This window comes from Herpailurus yagouaroundi, unplaced genomic scaffold (genome assembly GCF_014898765.1).
Source record: "Herpailurus yagouaroundi ecotype Mexico unplaced genomic scaffold, PumYag 215, whole genome shotgun sequence".
In the NCBI taxonomy this organism is placed as follows: Eukaryota; Metazoa; Chordata; class Mammalia; order Carnivora; family Felidae; genus Herpailurus; species Herpailurus yagouaroundi.
In genome coordinates, this window is record NW_024412446.1 from 4,559,336 (window position 1) to 4,575,976 (window position 16,641).

The window sequence follows — 16,641 nt, forward strand, 5'->3', positions numbered from 1 at the left end:
TTTCTTTCTTTCTTTCTTTCTTTCTTTCTTTCTTTCTTTCTTTCTTTTTTAATCTTTATTTTTGAGAGAGAGACAATGTGTGAGCAGGGGAGGAACAGAGAGAGAGACACAAACACAGAATGCAAAGCAGGCTCTAGGCTCCGAGCTGTCAGCACAGAGCCCAATGCAGGAGTTAGAACTCATGAACTGTGAGATCATGACCTGAGCCAACTCAGACACTACCAACTGAGCCACCCAGGTGCCCCGACCTCTGGTGTTTCTATTTCTTTTGGCAAGGAATAGAACTGGGGCAGCCAAGACATGGAATAGACGTGACCCCATTATTAGAAGTCACTGGTATGCTTTATGGCCAGAACACAGGAATCTCCCAGGTCAAACAAAGCTAAGAACCTGGAACAAGAGACTGGATGAACACTGCCCCTTCAAATGCTAACAGCAACCACATATCAGACCGGATTTGAGAAAGGAGAATGAGCAGGGGCACTTTGGTGGCTCGCTCAGTTAAGCATCCAACTCTTGATTTTGGCTCAGGTCACGATCCCAGGGTCGTGGGATCAAGCCCCACATTGGACTCCATGCTAAGCATGGAGCCAGCTTGGGATTCCCTCTCCCTTTCTCTCTGCCCCTCTCCCCAGCTTGTGCTGTCTCTTTTTAAAATTAAAAGAATGAAAGAAAGAAAGAGCGAACGAACAAGAATCAAATTTTTATGACTAAGAGTGATTTGGAAAACAAGCAAAGTCTAAATAAATGGAACTAACCTAAACTCATTCATTCTTCCAAAAGCTATAGAAGACCTCTGAACAATGTGGGGGTTAGAGGCGCCAACCAACTCTCCACCCCCCTGGCGGTTCAAAATCCTCAGACAGCTTTTGACTCCCCCAAAACTCAACTACTGATAACTACTGTTGACTGGAAGCCTTACAAATGACATAAGCAGTCTATTAACATATATTTTGCATATTTTATGTATTATATACTGTATTCTTACAATAAAGTAAGCTGGAGAAGACAATGTTATTAAGAAAATCATAAGGGGGGGGTGCCTGGGTGGTTAAGCGTCCGACTTTGGCTCAGGTCATGAGCTCACGGTTCGAGAGTCTGAAAACTGCAACAGGCTTTCTGCCATCAGCACCAGCTTCAGATCCTCTGCCCCTCCCCTGCTCGTGCGCAGGCGTGCTCTCTCTCTCTCAAAAATAAACAAACGTTAAAAAAAAAAAAGAAAATCATAAGGAAAAACATTTACAATAGTATAAAAAAAAAATCCCTGTATAAAGGGACCCACACAGTTTGAACTGCATGTTGTTCAAGGGTCAACTGTATTTGACTTTTTTTTTTTTTTTGAGAGTGAGAGCACTCATGCGGTAGGGGAGTAGAGGAAGAGGGAGACAGAATCTTTTTTTTTTTTAATTTTTTTTTCAACATTTATTTATTTTTGGGACAGAGAGAGACAGAGCATGAACGGGGGAGGGGCAGAGAGAGAGGGAGACACAGAATCGGAAACAGGCTCCAGGCTCCGAGCCATCAGCCCAGAGCCTGACGCGGGGCTCGAACTCACGGACCGCGAGATCGTGACCTGGCTGAAGTCGGACGCTTAACCGACTGCGCCACCCAGGCGCCCCGAGGGAGACAGAATCTTAAGCAGGTTCCACGCCCAACATGAGCCCAATGCAGGGCTCAACCTCACAACTATGAGATCACGACCTGAGTCAAAAATCAAGAGTCAGACGCTTATCAACTAAGCCACCTAAGGTCAACTGTATTTGAGTGCTCACTTTGTGACAGGCCTATTCCAGGCACGGGGTATACAGCAATAAAACGAGGCAAATCCACCACCCTCATGAAGCTTAGTTTCCAGCCCAAAAGACAAGTGAACAAATATGCACACAAGAACTGCCTGAGTCAGGGCCTTCTTGTAGAGAAAGCAGTAGACAGTACTACAAGAGTGAAGCAAGGGCCAGACTGTGATGGCGTCTGCAGGCCTGCATAAAGAAGTCTGGACTTTCTTCTAAGTGAAAGGAGAAATCATCAAAGAATTTTAAAAATGGGTAACAGGATCTGAGATATTTTTTTAAAGATGATTACCTGCTACATAGAGAATGGACAAAATTAGAAGGAGGGAGACTGGTTAAGGAGATATTACAAAAGCCTAGGCCAGAGCCAATCGAAGCTTGTAGTGGCTTCAACTAGTTTCGATGATAAGCTAATCAGTTAGACATTGGGTAAGAGTGACAGATTCATTTAAACTTTTTTTTTTAGTGTTTGTTTATTTTTGAGAGAGAGAGAGAGAGAGAGAGAGAGAGAGCAAGCGAGCAGGGGAGGGGCAGAGGGAGAGGGAGACACAGAATCCGAAGCAGGCTCCAGGCTCAGAGCTGTCAGCACAGAGCCTGATGGCGGGGCTCAAAACCATGAGCTGTTGGGAATGCAAGCTGGCGCAGCCACTCTGGAAAACAGCATGGAGGTTCCTCAAAAAACTAAAAATAGAACTACCCTACCACCCAGCAATTGCACTACTAGGCATTTATCCAACGGATACAGGTGTGCTGTTTCAAAGGGACACATGCACCCCCATGTTTATAGCAGCACTATCAACAATAGCCAAAGTATGGAAAGAGCCCAAATGTCCATCGATGGATGGATGAAGAAAAAGTGGTATATATATACAATGGAGTTATTACTTGACAAAAAGAATGAAATCTTGCCATTTGCAACTACGTGGATGGAACTGGAGGGTATTATGCTAAGTGAAATTAGAGAAAGACAAAAATCCTATCGCTTCACTCATTATGAGGACTTTAAGAGACAAAGCAGATGAACATAAGGGAAGGGACACAAAAATAATATAAAAACAGGGAGGGGGACAAAACAGAAGAGACTCATAAACATGGAGAACAAACTGAGGGTTACGGGAGGGGTTGTGGGAGGGGGGATGGGCTAAATGGGTCAGGGGCACTAAGGAATCTACTCCTGAAATCATTGTTGTGCTATATGCTAATTTGGATGTAAATCTTAAAAAATAAAAAATAAAATTAAAAGAAAACAAAAAAACCCACGAGCTGTGAGATCATGACCTGAGCTGAAGTCGCATGCCCAACCGAGTCACCCAGGTGCCTCTGACCAGATTCATTCAAAAAGAGGGTAACAGTTCCACTTTCTTAATGAGTTTGATCAGAAGACAAACATATCTCAACTTAAAAACAAGACTTCACTAAAACTAAATCTTGTGTAATTTTAACGTACCTACATGATTTAGATAAAAGGGTATTAAGGCTCATGCTAATTTTATTGCAACAAGGACATTTGTTAAGCATACTAACGCAAACATCGTTAAACACAAATTCTGGCCAAAGAATCTGACCATGAAAAATCATAACCTGAGAACTGTTTTGCATGCTTGCATTTTTAATGATTTTAAAAATTTTGTTTTGTTTCAAGAATGGCAACTGACTTTTAACATGGCCTGAATGGTATTCACTGTGTTCAATAATTAAGATAAGGTGCAAATGATCTTTAAAACACTTTGGCTTTCTCTGCAAATAATTACCTTAAAATTCATAGACAATCTAACTTCTTTGATCTAAGCACTAAACAGACAGTAAGCATCAGTTAGCATTTAAGCCTGGATGGATCAGAATCCAGATTCTGGATGGGCCAAAAAAAGATCTGTTTCACCTTCGGAGGACATTATAGGTTTAGCCAAGAGAATGTTGAAACCATTCACAACTATTTGGGAGCTTCAGTGAATGAAGCAGCTGCTGTGTGGTTCTGGGACAGATGCTAACAGCAATAAGATGTACTGAAGTGAAAGCAAAGGAACAGGCTCTACAATAATACCAGAAATGATGTGGGGATTTTGTTTGTTTGTTTGCTTTTCCCATTTCTCTTAATTAACCATCTTAAAATGACAACTAAGTTACTGCCACTTCTACCTAAAAAAGTGGTTTTCCAGGGGCGCCTGGGTGGCTCAGTCGGTTGGGCGGCCAACTTCGGCTCAGGTCATGATCTCGCAGTCTGTGAGTTCGAGCCCTGCGTCGGGCTCTGTGCTGACAGCTCAGAGCCTGGAGCCCGTTTCAGATTCTGTGTCTCCCTCTCTCTGACCCTCCCCCGTTCATGCTCTGTCTCTCTCTGTCTCAAAAATAAATAAACGTTAAAAAATTTAAAAAAAAAAGTGGTTTTCCAGATAAATTCATGTGTTAGACCAGTATTAAAATAGGCTTCGTCACAGTTATGTTTACCTAGCATCTAAAGTGGGGCAGCTAGGCTAAAGCTAACAAATATTTACATTAAATCTCAAAAAATAATGCTTCTGGGGCACCTGGGCAGCTCAGTCGGTTGAACATCCATCAACTTTTGATCTCAACTCAGGTCATGATCTCACAGTTCATGGTTTTGAGCTCTGTGTGCTGCTCAGCTTGGAGCCTGCTTGGGATTCTCTCTCTGCCCCCCCCCCCAATCAGGTGCACACAGTTGCACAAGTACACACACGTGCGCACTCTCTCCCTCTCAAAATGAATTTAAAAAAAAGAAAACTAATCTTTCCAACTTTTTCCTCCCAAAATACCAACCTTTAATATAACTCACTAAAATTACATACTTCACATAAATATAATCCTAATATTTTTAAATGTGAAAAAAATTATATATACGGTAGCTGGCCTAAAGCTTTTGGTACAAACCTTTTCAAGAAAAATGTCTTCCTCAAAAACTAAGACTTTCTCTTAGGTCAGGTAACTCCCTATAATCAAAACACTCTTGCATGCACACTTTTCTCAACTCTCCTGTTTGCTTTCATATCTGCAGAACATGGCTTTTAATTTTCTCAACAAATTTTTGGTTCTTTTGTGTATTTCTAAATAAGTAATACTGTTAACGTTTTAACTTAAATGCCCTAAGGCTGTCAATATATCTTACGTATATATAGCATTTCCATTTAGATGTTTCACAGACGAATTATACGCTTCCTAAAACTAAAACCAAAACATAGGATTTCTGCTTTTAGAACATTAGTATTACAATCACCATACTATAAAACAATTTTATGACAGTTAAGGATCAGCTTTTTAAGTGGCTCGTCTACTCACTTTCCCTACCATATTCCAAATGCATCAGCTATGAATCACATGTTAAGTAACACCTTCCTGAACTTTGTCAAGGAAACTGATGCAAAATACAGATTAAGATACAATAATAAATAAAGACTAAAATTCACAACTGCAAACCCAAAAGACAACAGTGTCAGGCCAAGCTTACTTCCAAATTCTGATTCTAAAGACTTCTCCACAGAGCAGATGAACAGAGACTTCAACGAATATCAAAGAACACTACAGAGAAGGGTAAAAATGTGTTAGCTTTCTTCCTTGGGAGTGCATCACAGTGACCTGGAGGGGCTACTCTAGGCTGAAATGGAGTTTGGAAAAGAATGCTTCAAAACAGCAATGGCAGAGCATTAACTAATGCACAAACAAACAATTCAGTTCTCCCAGCCCACTTTCTTATTTTAGTCCTACCAAATGAGTCATGTAACCAGCCAAGTGATATCAAGAAGTCCCTGTTGTCCTGTCCCCAAGTCAGTAAACAGAGGCATTTCTCCTTTATTATATCTTAAAAGGGTGAAATCTAAGAATTTCTAGGGGGTCTTATGTGTATGTGCATTGTCTGTTTTCCTGTGTGCCTGTTATTTATAAAATAATTACCAAACTACGGAATAAATAATGCTTAAAAAGAGGGGAGTAAATTAGGCTTTAGGGTAAGAATAATTCTCTCAACTAAAGAACCCTCCCCAGATAATTATTCATTCATTAAGCACTTGTGTAACTTGTATAACTTGAACTTGAGAGTAAATTTTTGAGGAAACAGCGAGCATAAGAGAAGTTATTCCAATGCAAAGTGCAAGTATCTCTAAAAACGCTCCCTACCTTGAAGTCAATGCCAGAGGGTGGGAAGACTGCGAACGTGAAAGAAAGAAGGAAAGAAGGAAAGAAAGAGACAAAGAGAGAAAGAGAAAGAAAAAGAAAAAGAAAAAAGAAAAAAAGACAAAAGAAAAAAAAAAAAAAAAGGCAGAAACCTGACCTTGTCCGCAAGTCGAACAGTCCTGCGTCCCCCTCCCCCTAGCTTCCCCGGGAGCCAGTTCACACCATCCCAATTGGTCAGTCGGCCTGTTTCAGCACCTGCCCGGCAGTGACAAGGGACTCTCCACGAAGAGAAAAGGGTCTGAAAGGCAAGCGGCCTCGGAAACGCGTTGAGGCCCAGGAGGAAAGGATTCGAAGCGGAAAAGGAGGAAGGAGGAGAGGACCTTCGGAGAGATGAGGCTGGCGGTCAGAGACTCACGGAGACAAGGCTCGAGAGGACGACTGGGGGTCAGGGTCGGGATGTGTTAAGAGGGCCCAGGGTGAGGTGAGAGCTTGAGGGCCGCCAGCGGGCTGCCGAAAGGGAAGAGCTAAGGGGCTGGGAGGCCCGAGAGCGCGGAGAGGGGCGAGCAGGCCCGGGGCGGCAGGGGCTGCGGTGGCCGCGGCCGGCCCCGGTGCGCGGACTCACGTTCTCCCACCAGCAGGATCCGCACGTCTTTCTTCATGTCGGCGGCTCGCAGGGGCCGGGCTCGGCCCGCACGCATGGAGCGGACTCCTCTCGCCGGGAGCGCTCAGCCCACGGCGCCCCTCTCCCCGCGCTACCGGCGCCGCTGCCAGCCTCCCCCGCCGCCCCGCCCGAGCCTCGGCCGGGGCCCGCCGCGCCGCCTCCTCTGCTGCTTCCCTGCTCGGGAGCCAGGACAGCGCCAGCTCCGCCTCCTCCGGCTCCGCGGGCGGCGGCGGCAGCGGCGGCGGGGCCGACGGGGCGCCGCGAGGGACAAGCGCTTTCGGAACGCGAACGCTCTCAGGGCCCGCGCGGCGCCCCCGGCGTCCGGCAGGCCGCGGCGCAGGGCCAGGGAGCCTAGCCCACCTTCTCCAGGGCGCCGCGACAGCAGATACGCCTGGGGCTCAGAATTTGAGGAGTAGATCCGCTAGTCTGACCCCATTTATTTTGCAGAATTGGGGCAGGAGAAGTTATTTGTCCAAGGTCACATTAGAGCCTGGCAGTGACTCAAGATGGGATTATTCTCACCAGACTATAATCTCCAGGAGGGCAGCGACCTGTCTACCTGGTTTTCAGTAGCATCCACACCTTATCAGAAAGTGCTTGATTGATTAAAGGGTGACTGACTCCTGGGATAGAGCCTTTTCCACTACACAAAACCACCACCCTAGCTGCTTTTTGCCTGTGATGCTTACAAAATACAGTTCTAAATAATGGCATTCTTTTTTTTTTACCTTGTCCTTGTAAACAGATTCATTTCTTTGTACCAAACTAAATGACTTCCTTCTGCTCTAAGTCAAACTTAGTTTCTAAGCCAAACTAAGTCGCTTTCTGTGGTTTCCTCTGAGAAGGGTCTTCTGATATTTCAGTTACGCTTGCTGAGCATAATGCTGGACACATAGGTGACACTGGATAATGAACTCTTACTGACTTTTCTAATATTGCCTTAATTCCCTCCTGACCCTGTCTGTCTGGAGGAATTTGTTGCTACATCCCAAATGCTAGGACAGTGTTTGGCATGCAGCAGAAGAAAGAGATAAATAGATACAGAGATATATATAATTAATGAGGAAACACTATCTGCATAATGTGACTTTTTTTCTGTCTTAAATATTACATAGTAAGTTTTTAAAGGAAATAAAATGTGTGCAAAGTACAATCCCCCTTTCTCCTAGGAGAAGCCATGGGGTGTGGTGTAGCAGTTAAGCGCTGCTGACAGATTGCATGGGATTGAATCCAGAGTCCATTGCCTCATCAGGTATGTGATCCTGAGTAAATTCTTCTACTTCTCCAATCTGTCCATTCCATAATGTGGCAATAATGATAACAATACGTATGTCTTCGGGTGGTTTTGAAGAATAAGATAATACACGTCAACCATCTGGTACGGTTCCCGACTCATGGTACCTGCTGTATTGATTTCAGCTATCATTATCATCATCAAGGGCACTGAAAAGTTACAAGCCACAGGTTTTGAGGCAAATACATTGTTACACTTACAACAGTATTCTGCCTCCTTAATCTAATGATGTCCCTACGGAGCATAGGAGAGAGAGCCCTTCCAAAAAAACGCTCTATAGTATAAGGAGGGAGATAGGAGAGATACACTCCCTGCTCACCAGGAGATAATGAAGTCCTTTCCCAGGATGGACACAAATAAGACAGATGGAAATGTGAAATTCAGGAGTCTTGATAACCAGATCTTTCAGGGAAAAGGATTCTTCTGAATTTCAGTATTACACAATGGTTGAGTTGAAAAGACAATTACAGAGCCCCTATTCCAATACCATTACTCTATAGATAAGAAAAGCAAGACCCAGAGAAATACTGTGACTTGCCAAAGGCAGTCGAGCTGAGACTAAACCTTGGCTCTGCCATCCTTAGTGAGTGACCCTGGGCAAGTCACCTGTCTGTGCCTTAGTTTCCTCTCTCCCAAATGAAGACTATAATCTCTTCCCAAACTTCTACCTTATGGGATTGTTTGGAGGATCCCATAGAATAATACATGTGAAAAAAATGTTTCCTTAAAAAAATAAATTACACAAATATCAGATGACAAAGGCCCTTTATAAGTGGGCAAATTCTTTAGGGCACTGCCTGCTCCAAGCAACCCTTTGTGGACAATCTTGACCCCAGGAGCTCTGCAACAGCATTGCCAGCTGATTACAATGTGAATTCTGTGCACCTTCTCCAGAAGCATGAGAGACAAGGCCTTCATGGTGTTGTACATGTGTGTTGGGCAACGGCTTTGGCATTTCTATTAGTTGAAATGTCTGGAAGGCAGAGGACTAAGAAGAGTTTATTTGGCAGGAGAACATCACACAGTTAATACTGCAAACTCCTTTGTAAATAAAGCCTACTTAAAAATCCAGACTTAAGGGCCGCAGAAAGAAGGCAATCTGCAACCACTGTCAGCAGGCAAAAATGAATGGTTTGGCACAAACGGAGACCAACACTCATTAAATTGGGGAGAGGGCGTCTGGGCCTCCTGGGCAATGTAAGTTTCTTCTTAAAACACCTCTATATCTCTTGATCAGCTATACTTCTGAGGCTATGCCTCCCTTGCCCTCCCTTGAGCTTTATGTCCTTCTCATGATATTAACAGACATCCATCAGGGATCACTCTGAAGGTCTCCTGGAGACAGCATAGTTCAGGGGTTAAGATCAGGGACCCTGCAGTCCACCTGCCTAGGTTTGAACCTCAGTTTTGCCAGTTCCTAGCTGTGCATCATCAAACAAATTGCTTAACCTCTCTGTGCCTCATCTGCTAAATAGTAGTAACACCTCATGGAATTGTAGTGAAGATTAAATGAGTTACTATAGTAGAAAAACAGAATAGTGCATGGTACATGGTCAGTGATTTATAAGTGTTGAATAAACAAAGTGAATTTTGAAGAAAGAGACTTGTGCACATGTCTCTGAGCCTAAGTAAGAGCCACGTGATGATGCACTGCAGCGAAACACAAGCCAGGGGATGGAGTTACTGGCAGTGGAATTTACTGTTGGGATATTGCAGACTGATTACTATGTATTAAGTATATTGGATAAAGCCAAGAGGACACATTGAAATCTAGAAGGCATTCATGGAATTTTCCTCCAGAATGCTGCTAGGAAGGAGTTCTACCATCACAAGACAAACCTGATGCCTCCTCAACTGTGCAGGGGACATAGGGAGGTCTGAACACAGTACCTTTGCCAGGAGATAACAGGATCCGGCTTTTATGCCCATCAAAGGAGGAACTTGCCACACAGCCTGTCTCTGCATCCCAGGACAGTGGGCCACCCTGGGCCAGTGGGCAGAAGATGACCAACATCGGGTGAAATAAGACGCTGGCCTCCGATTGGTGAGTTAGACATAGTCCCAGGCAAGAGGCCAGTAAAACTTGGACTGGAATTGGCCCCACTCCTCAGACCTTCTATCTTTGGTCTCTAAAGTTAAACCCAGTGCTCGCTTCGGCAGCACATATACTAAAGTTAAACCCAAAGTAACATCCATCCTTCTATCTCAGACCTTCTATCTTTGCTCTCTAAAGTTAAACCCAAAGTAGCATCCATCATCCATTCTTCACTTTTGTCTCCCACTGCTTCCAGGAAGACTTCTTCCTTTTCCTCTCAAGCCTGCTCTGGTGGAAAAGTCCAATGCCTGGTTGATACAGAGTAAATATTTTATCTTGCCTTGTAATGCATTTGCTCTTGGGTCATTGTTCAAACATCCATGTCCTCTGCATAGTCACATGGATAGGTCTCTAGAGGACACGGGTTCTGCTTGCTTGATTTGGCTGGAAGGTCTGTCACTCCACACAACTACTTATTAAAAGGCATTTGATAGTTAGCCATGTGGAAAGGAAATTTTTCCACCTAGGATCCTCATCTTTAACACAGCATAATTTGGAGTTGTGGAATCACTATATTGTACACCTGAAACTAATGTAACATTGTATGTCAACTATACTTAAAAAAAAAAAAAGCCCTCATGTATTGATGAAGTTGCATCCAGTTTACTTCATAATTTTCTTAAGTCCTTTCAAATACAGATTGTAAAACAAAAACCCCCAATTAAGAGATAGTTGGTATTGAGAAGCCTCTCAGATCCATCCTTCCCACAAGTGGTGTAATTTCCCTTATGGAATGGGTAGGAGCATGGGCTCTGGAGTCTACACTTCATCTCCAACACCTTATAGCTGTGCAACATTGGACAAGTTACAGAACCTCTCTGAAAAACCTAAACCTCGTCTGCAAAATGGAGCTATCTCATAGGGCTCTTTTGGTAATTAAATAAAACCTAGATAAAGCATTTATCACATTGCCTAACAGATCACATGCTCACATATCACCCTTCACTGCATTTTTTAATTTGGAATTCATTTGCTGACATGCATTACCTTTCCAAGGGCAAATTGGTTAGCCCGCCCACTCAAATTGTAAAGTCTGGAAGGCAAAAGTGCATTTAATATAACTTTTGATCACTGTAAAGACATTAAAATTTTTGCTGACTTATTATAGATATCAACCATTCTCAAAAGTTTTAGGCCACAGGCTGTTTCTGCAAAACCAAAAATTCCATATAATAGTAAATGTATAATATCTGTTTATTTCTGCCAAGAAATCACAATTAAATATATTTCAAGAAAATAATTCAAAAGAAATATATATGTATATATATACATATTCTATTTACAGCAACATTACACAGTACTTAAAAATGGAAAACATATAATTATAGGGGAATAAATTAAGTATGACATAAAATTATTAGCACTTTTGCTGTCATTATGGGGTGCCTGGCTGGCTTAGTTGGCAGAGCACATGACTCTTGATCCCACAGTCATGAGTTCAAGCTCCACACTGGTGTAGAGATTACAAATAAATAAACTGGAGAACTTTCGGGTCATTAAAACTAATGACTATTACAGACATGGAAAAGGATTTACAAAGTAAGTGAAAAAATAGAAATCTAAAATTTTTTTTTTCAACGTTTATTTATTTTTGGGACAGAGAGAGACAGAGCATGAACGGGGGAGGGGCAGAGAGAGAGGGAGACACAGAATCGGAAACAGGCTCCAGGCTCTGAGCCATCAGCCCAGAGCCTGACGCGGGGCTCGAACTCACGGACCGCGAGATCGTGACCTGGCTGAAGTCGGACGCCCAACCGACTGCGCCACCCAGGCGCCCCGAAAAAATAGAAATCTAAAACCACATATAGAATTACAGCTATATAAAAACGAACTATGATCTATCCATTTATACAACTTTTATCCTCTATATTTGTGTAGTTTTGAACTTTTACAAGCATGCACCTGTGTCCACCGGGTAATTAAAACTAATGGATGAACATAGATATTGGCTGAGAATACAAAGAAGGGAAAACGTGTAACGATTATGAATTAATTTTTAGTACCATCATCTTTTGTACGATGTCAAAGTTAATTTAATAATTAAATCTTTAAAAAAATTTTTTTTAACATTTATTTATTTTCAAGAGACAGAGAGAGACAGAGCGTGAGTGGGGGAGGGGCAGAGAGAGAGGGAGACACAAAATCCGAAGCAGGCTCCAGGCTCTGAGCTGTCAGCACAGAGCCCGACTCAGGACTCGAACTCACAAACTGTGATATCATGACCTGAGCCAAAGTCAGATGCTTTACCGACTGAGCCACCCAGGAGCCCCAATAATTAGATCTTTTAAATAAAATTAATAGAAATATTTAGAAGAATAGCAATATGCTTTCATGGAGGTACTGATGTAGAATATTATGTTTATTCAGTCATTTAACAAGTAGTTATTGTCTCCAGGAGGTGTGAGGCTCTGAGCTAGGTGCTAGGGGCAAAGTACTAAACATCACTGATTTATTATGGGAGACAAGTGGTGGACCGGGTAGTTCATCTTTGGGCACCCTTCTTTCTTCTCACCAGAATCCTCCAAATCATTCTCCAGGTACCCAAACCTTTCAAACCCTTCCACAAAATAGGTGGCATCTCATAATCTTTTCCTTCCTTGGCCAAAACCAACAAGACTCGTGTGATGGTGTCCCATTCCTCCCGTCGTCAGCTCTTCCTACAGGGCACTGTTAACAAATGATCTCCCAAGCAACGCCATGCCTTAACCCAGCAAAAATGCAAATATCCCCAGAGAGCTCCTAGGAAAATGACCATGGTTTTAGCCCGAGTGGCCTTCCTGGTCACTCTTAGTACTAGTGGGTCAGCTTTTTCTTAAGTTTATTTATTTATTTATTTTTTAAAAAATTTTATGTTTATTCATTTTTGAGAGACAGAAAGAGAGAGTGTGAGCAGGGGAGAGGGAGACTCAGACTCCGAAGCAGGCTCCAGGCTCTGAGCTGTCAGCACACAGCCTGAAGTGGGGCTGGAGCTCACAAACCATGAGATCAGGACCTGAGCTGAAGTCGAACGATTAAACGGACTGAACCACCCAGGCACCCTGCGCTGGGGGTGTTTTCAATGGAGGAGTAACCTCTGATTTGTGTTTTCGGGGAAGCTCACATTAGCAGAATGAGAACAGATGGGAAGAGGGTTCTGACTAGAGACAGAGGGCTCGGATTAAAATAATCTGGGAGAGAAGCGATTAGAGTCTGCGCCAGAGAAGACGCCGAGGGAAGAGGAGGGGCCACAGCTGGAATGATTTGAGAAGGCAGAATCCAGTGTCACTACTTGGTGACTAATTGTGCAGAAGGTGGTGAAGAAAAGATCCTATGGTAACTCCAAGACATTGTGTCCTGACCAAAGGCATAAGGTTTTCTCCCCCAGGGCATATTTGTTTTGAAATATAAAGGTGAAAAAGATTTCACTGGGCAGGGAAGGAAGACATAGTCTTCCAGACCGCATTAGCCCAATCTCTTAGAACCGGGTTTCCCAAAGTAGTGGAATAAGAGGTCATTGTAGATGGTGCAGGGACATTAGAAACAATGACCCCTGTGGCCAGAAAGTTTTTCCCCTTTTCTATTATGGTTTCTACCCTAATTAAGCCAAAATGAAAGCCTCAAGAAGTCTGTAACCCGTGATAATCTCCTCTTGCAAGAGAGAGAGAACGCAAGCAAGTGACAAATCCCGGGATCAGAGCCCTAGAGGACAGAACCAGCCTAGTCACCTTGTTTTGTTTTCCTTGAAAGATATATTTAGGGTTACCCCTTTATTTAAGACACATGACCCTGATTTCCATTTACGTAACTTTTTAAAAGTTTCCTTTTGAATCGCTTCTCGGCCTTTTGGCTAAGATCAACTATAAGGTTTCCTTTGGAAATGAATGTACCTGAGAGGGGTCAGTGAGTTGGTTTAGGAAAAAATATTAAGTAAAAAATGGTGCAGGAGACAATGCAAGGGTAACAAGAATCGTGGCACAAAAAAGGCTGAAGCTTGGGAAACCGTGTCCTAAGAAAGCCTATGGCTGGCTAGGAAGGTAAATCCCAAATTGAAACAAATCTTTGGCCTAATCCTGAATATAATTCAAGAAGATTGCACTCCTCTGGAAGGACAAACACTCATGTAATGATTAGGGTGGGTTTTTTTAATGTTTGTTTTGAGAAGGAGAGAGGGAGTGCGCAGGCATGCCTGGAGGAGGGGCAGAGAGAGAGAGAGAATCCCTAGCAGGCTCCACACTGTCAGCATGGAGCCCGATGCAAGGCTCAAACCCACAAATGGTGAGATCATGACCTGAGCCAAAATCAAAAGTTAGATGCTTAATCAACTGAGCCACTCGGGCGTCCCAGTGATTAGGGTTTGTATGTGTGTGTGTGTGTGTGTGTGTGTGTAAGATTTTATTTTTAAGTAATCTCTACACCCAACATGGGGCACGAACCCACAAACCCGAGATCAAGAGTCAGTCGCACACTCTGGTTTACTGACTGAACCAGCCAGATACGCATTGCGGTGATTAAGGTTTGAGCAATTACGAATGAAGATAAATTTGGGTTTGGGGCTGAGGGCTCAGGCAGAAGTGGGGGATGATGGAGCTGGGCACATACCAAGGAAGATTCTCCCTTCCTGTCAAAAGCCTCAAGTGCCCCTGGGGAAGGGATTTTTCCCTTGACCAAAGCAAGAGAGCCTGAAGTACCTCCAAAGAGCAGCATGTTGCATTTTGTGGTTTGTTTCTGCAATCAGCTAGGAAATAAAGTCTTCAAATTAAACTTTTCCAGAAAAAAAAGTATTTGAGGGAGGAAAAGAAAGAGACAGATAGATATAATTGTATTAGAGGTTGCTGTGACCCTAAGAAGGTGGCGGCTTCCTGCTTGGTAGGTGGTTCTTCCAGGAACCCAAAGCCCTGGACCCCAACAACGGACACACCAGTAGGTGTCTCACCAGCAGGTGAAGTGTGTGTGTGTGTGTGTGTGTGTGTGTGTGAGAGAGAGAGAGAGAGAGAGAGAGAGAGAGAGAGAGAGAGAGAGAGAAGTGGAGGGGAAGAGAGAGGAAGAGATAGAGGTGGCCCTTGTCACTGACATTACTGCCTTCTCCCTAACCCCTAGAAAAAAAGAGACAAGTCTACAAGAAAACGTAAGTTTTTGAGAGAAACACCTGCAGAGAAGGTGAGACGCTGCCACAGGAGTCCCCAGTGCTCTGCCCATTAGCTTTTCTGTCCCCACAGGAAGTCTTTCCAGGTGGATCCCTGTGTGGATGATTCCTTCCCCCATGTGGCATAGATCCAAGTGAGAGGCCCTTCAGCCACTGGCATCTCAGCTTCATTATTTCTATTCTGGAGGATTCTTGTTTTGTTTCGTTTGAGGAAGGGCACCACTTTTCACAGTGTCCTGGAAAGTTTATGCTGACAGAAAACTTGAGACAAAAGCAAAGAAGCAGAGTGTGAACCTTCATTCTCTACTTAAAATTTTTTTTTAAAATTTTTAATGTTTACTTACTTTTGGGAGAGACAGAGACAGAGACAGAGAGAGGGGGGTACAGAGTATGAGTGGGGGAGGGGCAGAGAGAGAGGAAGATACAGAATCCAAACCAGCCTACAGGCTCTGAGCTGTCAGCAGAGAGCCTGATGTGGGGCTCAAACTCACGGGACGTGAGATTGTGACCTGAGCTGAAGTTGGATGCTCAACCAACTAAGTCACCCAGGTGCCTCTCTTCTTCTTTTTTTTTTTTTAAGTGTTTATTTATTTTAGGACAGAGAGATAGAGTGTGAGTGGGGGGAGGAACAGAGAGAGGGAGAGAGAGAGAATCCCAAGCAGGCTCCACACTGTCAGTGCAGAGCCCAACATGGGGTTCAAACTCACGAACCGTAAGCTCATGACCTGAGCCAAAGTCAAGAGTCGGAGGCTCAACCAACTGAGCTACCCAGGTGCCGCCCTCCCCCAAAATTTTTTTAATGTTTACTTTTGATGGGGGAGCTGGGGCAGAGAGAGGGGGACAGAGGATACAAAGCAGGCTCCCCGCTGTGAGCACAGAGCCAGATGTGGGGGCTCAAACTCATGAACTATGAGATCATGACCTGAGCTGCACCCCACAATCTTGGTACTTTTAAAGGGCAAACATCAAAGTGACTCTGGGTGAGAAGATAAAAGGTGAGTGATGCAGAAAGTGAAAACAGAGAGACCTTTAATGGTCAACTGGCACCAAGAGAGAGGCCCTGTCCCTTGCTCAGACAACCCAAGGCCACTATACTGAGGATTACCACCACCACCAACCACAAAAAAAAGAGCACCTCGTGGCTCTAGGGCTAGCTGTGTCCCATCAGACTGGAAGGCCAGGTCTCAGCACAGGATCTCATCAGAGGGTGTTGAGGTTAGAGACTTGACAGGGGAGAAACGGCCTGTTCCCTGCTCTGCCAGCTGACTGGCCCTGGACAAACCACTAACCCTGTCTGGGCCTCTGCTCCCTGGTTTGTGAGAAAGCAAATTAATAGAACATATAGAAGAATTTTGCTTGGCCCTGTTTTCAAGGATATGTATGTAAATGAAATGTGAGTCTCAAGATGTGAGAGGCCAAGGTGAATTAGAGGCTGCCATAATTGTGTCATTGTTGCTGTGGTTATCATTGTCCTGGCGTTTTTCTAATTTCCTCACCTACTACTTTAATTTTTTCAGCAACCCTTTGAAGAAGATGAGGAAGGGCAAATAACTATTATTT

The 16,641-nt window shown here is 43.7% G+C and overlaps 1 protein-coding gene across 8 annotated transcripts in view; it reads right to left on the bottom strand.

Annotated features, from left to right (window-relative positions):
* The window catches only part of RHOT1 (ras homolog family member T1), a 78,054-nt gene that overhangs the window by 58,654 nt on the left and 2,759 nt on the right, over positions 1–16,641 (bottom strand). For 2 of the 8 annotated variants that reach the window (XM_040455257.1, XM_040455261.1), the window contains exon 1: positions 6,532–6,722. The exons of 1 other annotated variant lie outside the window; for it this stretch is intronic. In XM_040455257.1, coding sequence (XP_040311191.1) covers positions 6,532–6,607 — 76 coding nt within the window. In that variant the 5' untranslated portion in view covers positions 6,608–6,722. Of the gene's footprint in view, positions 1–5,247; positions 5,267–5,912; positions 5,932–6,531; positions 6,732–16,641 lie in introns of those variants that run through there. 5 more of the 8 variants (XR_005784647.1, XM_040455256.1, XM_040455262.1 and 2 more) reach the window with 5 other exon arrangements.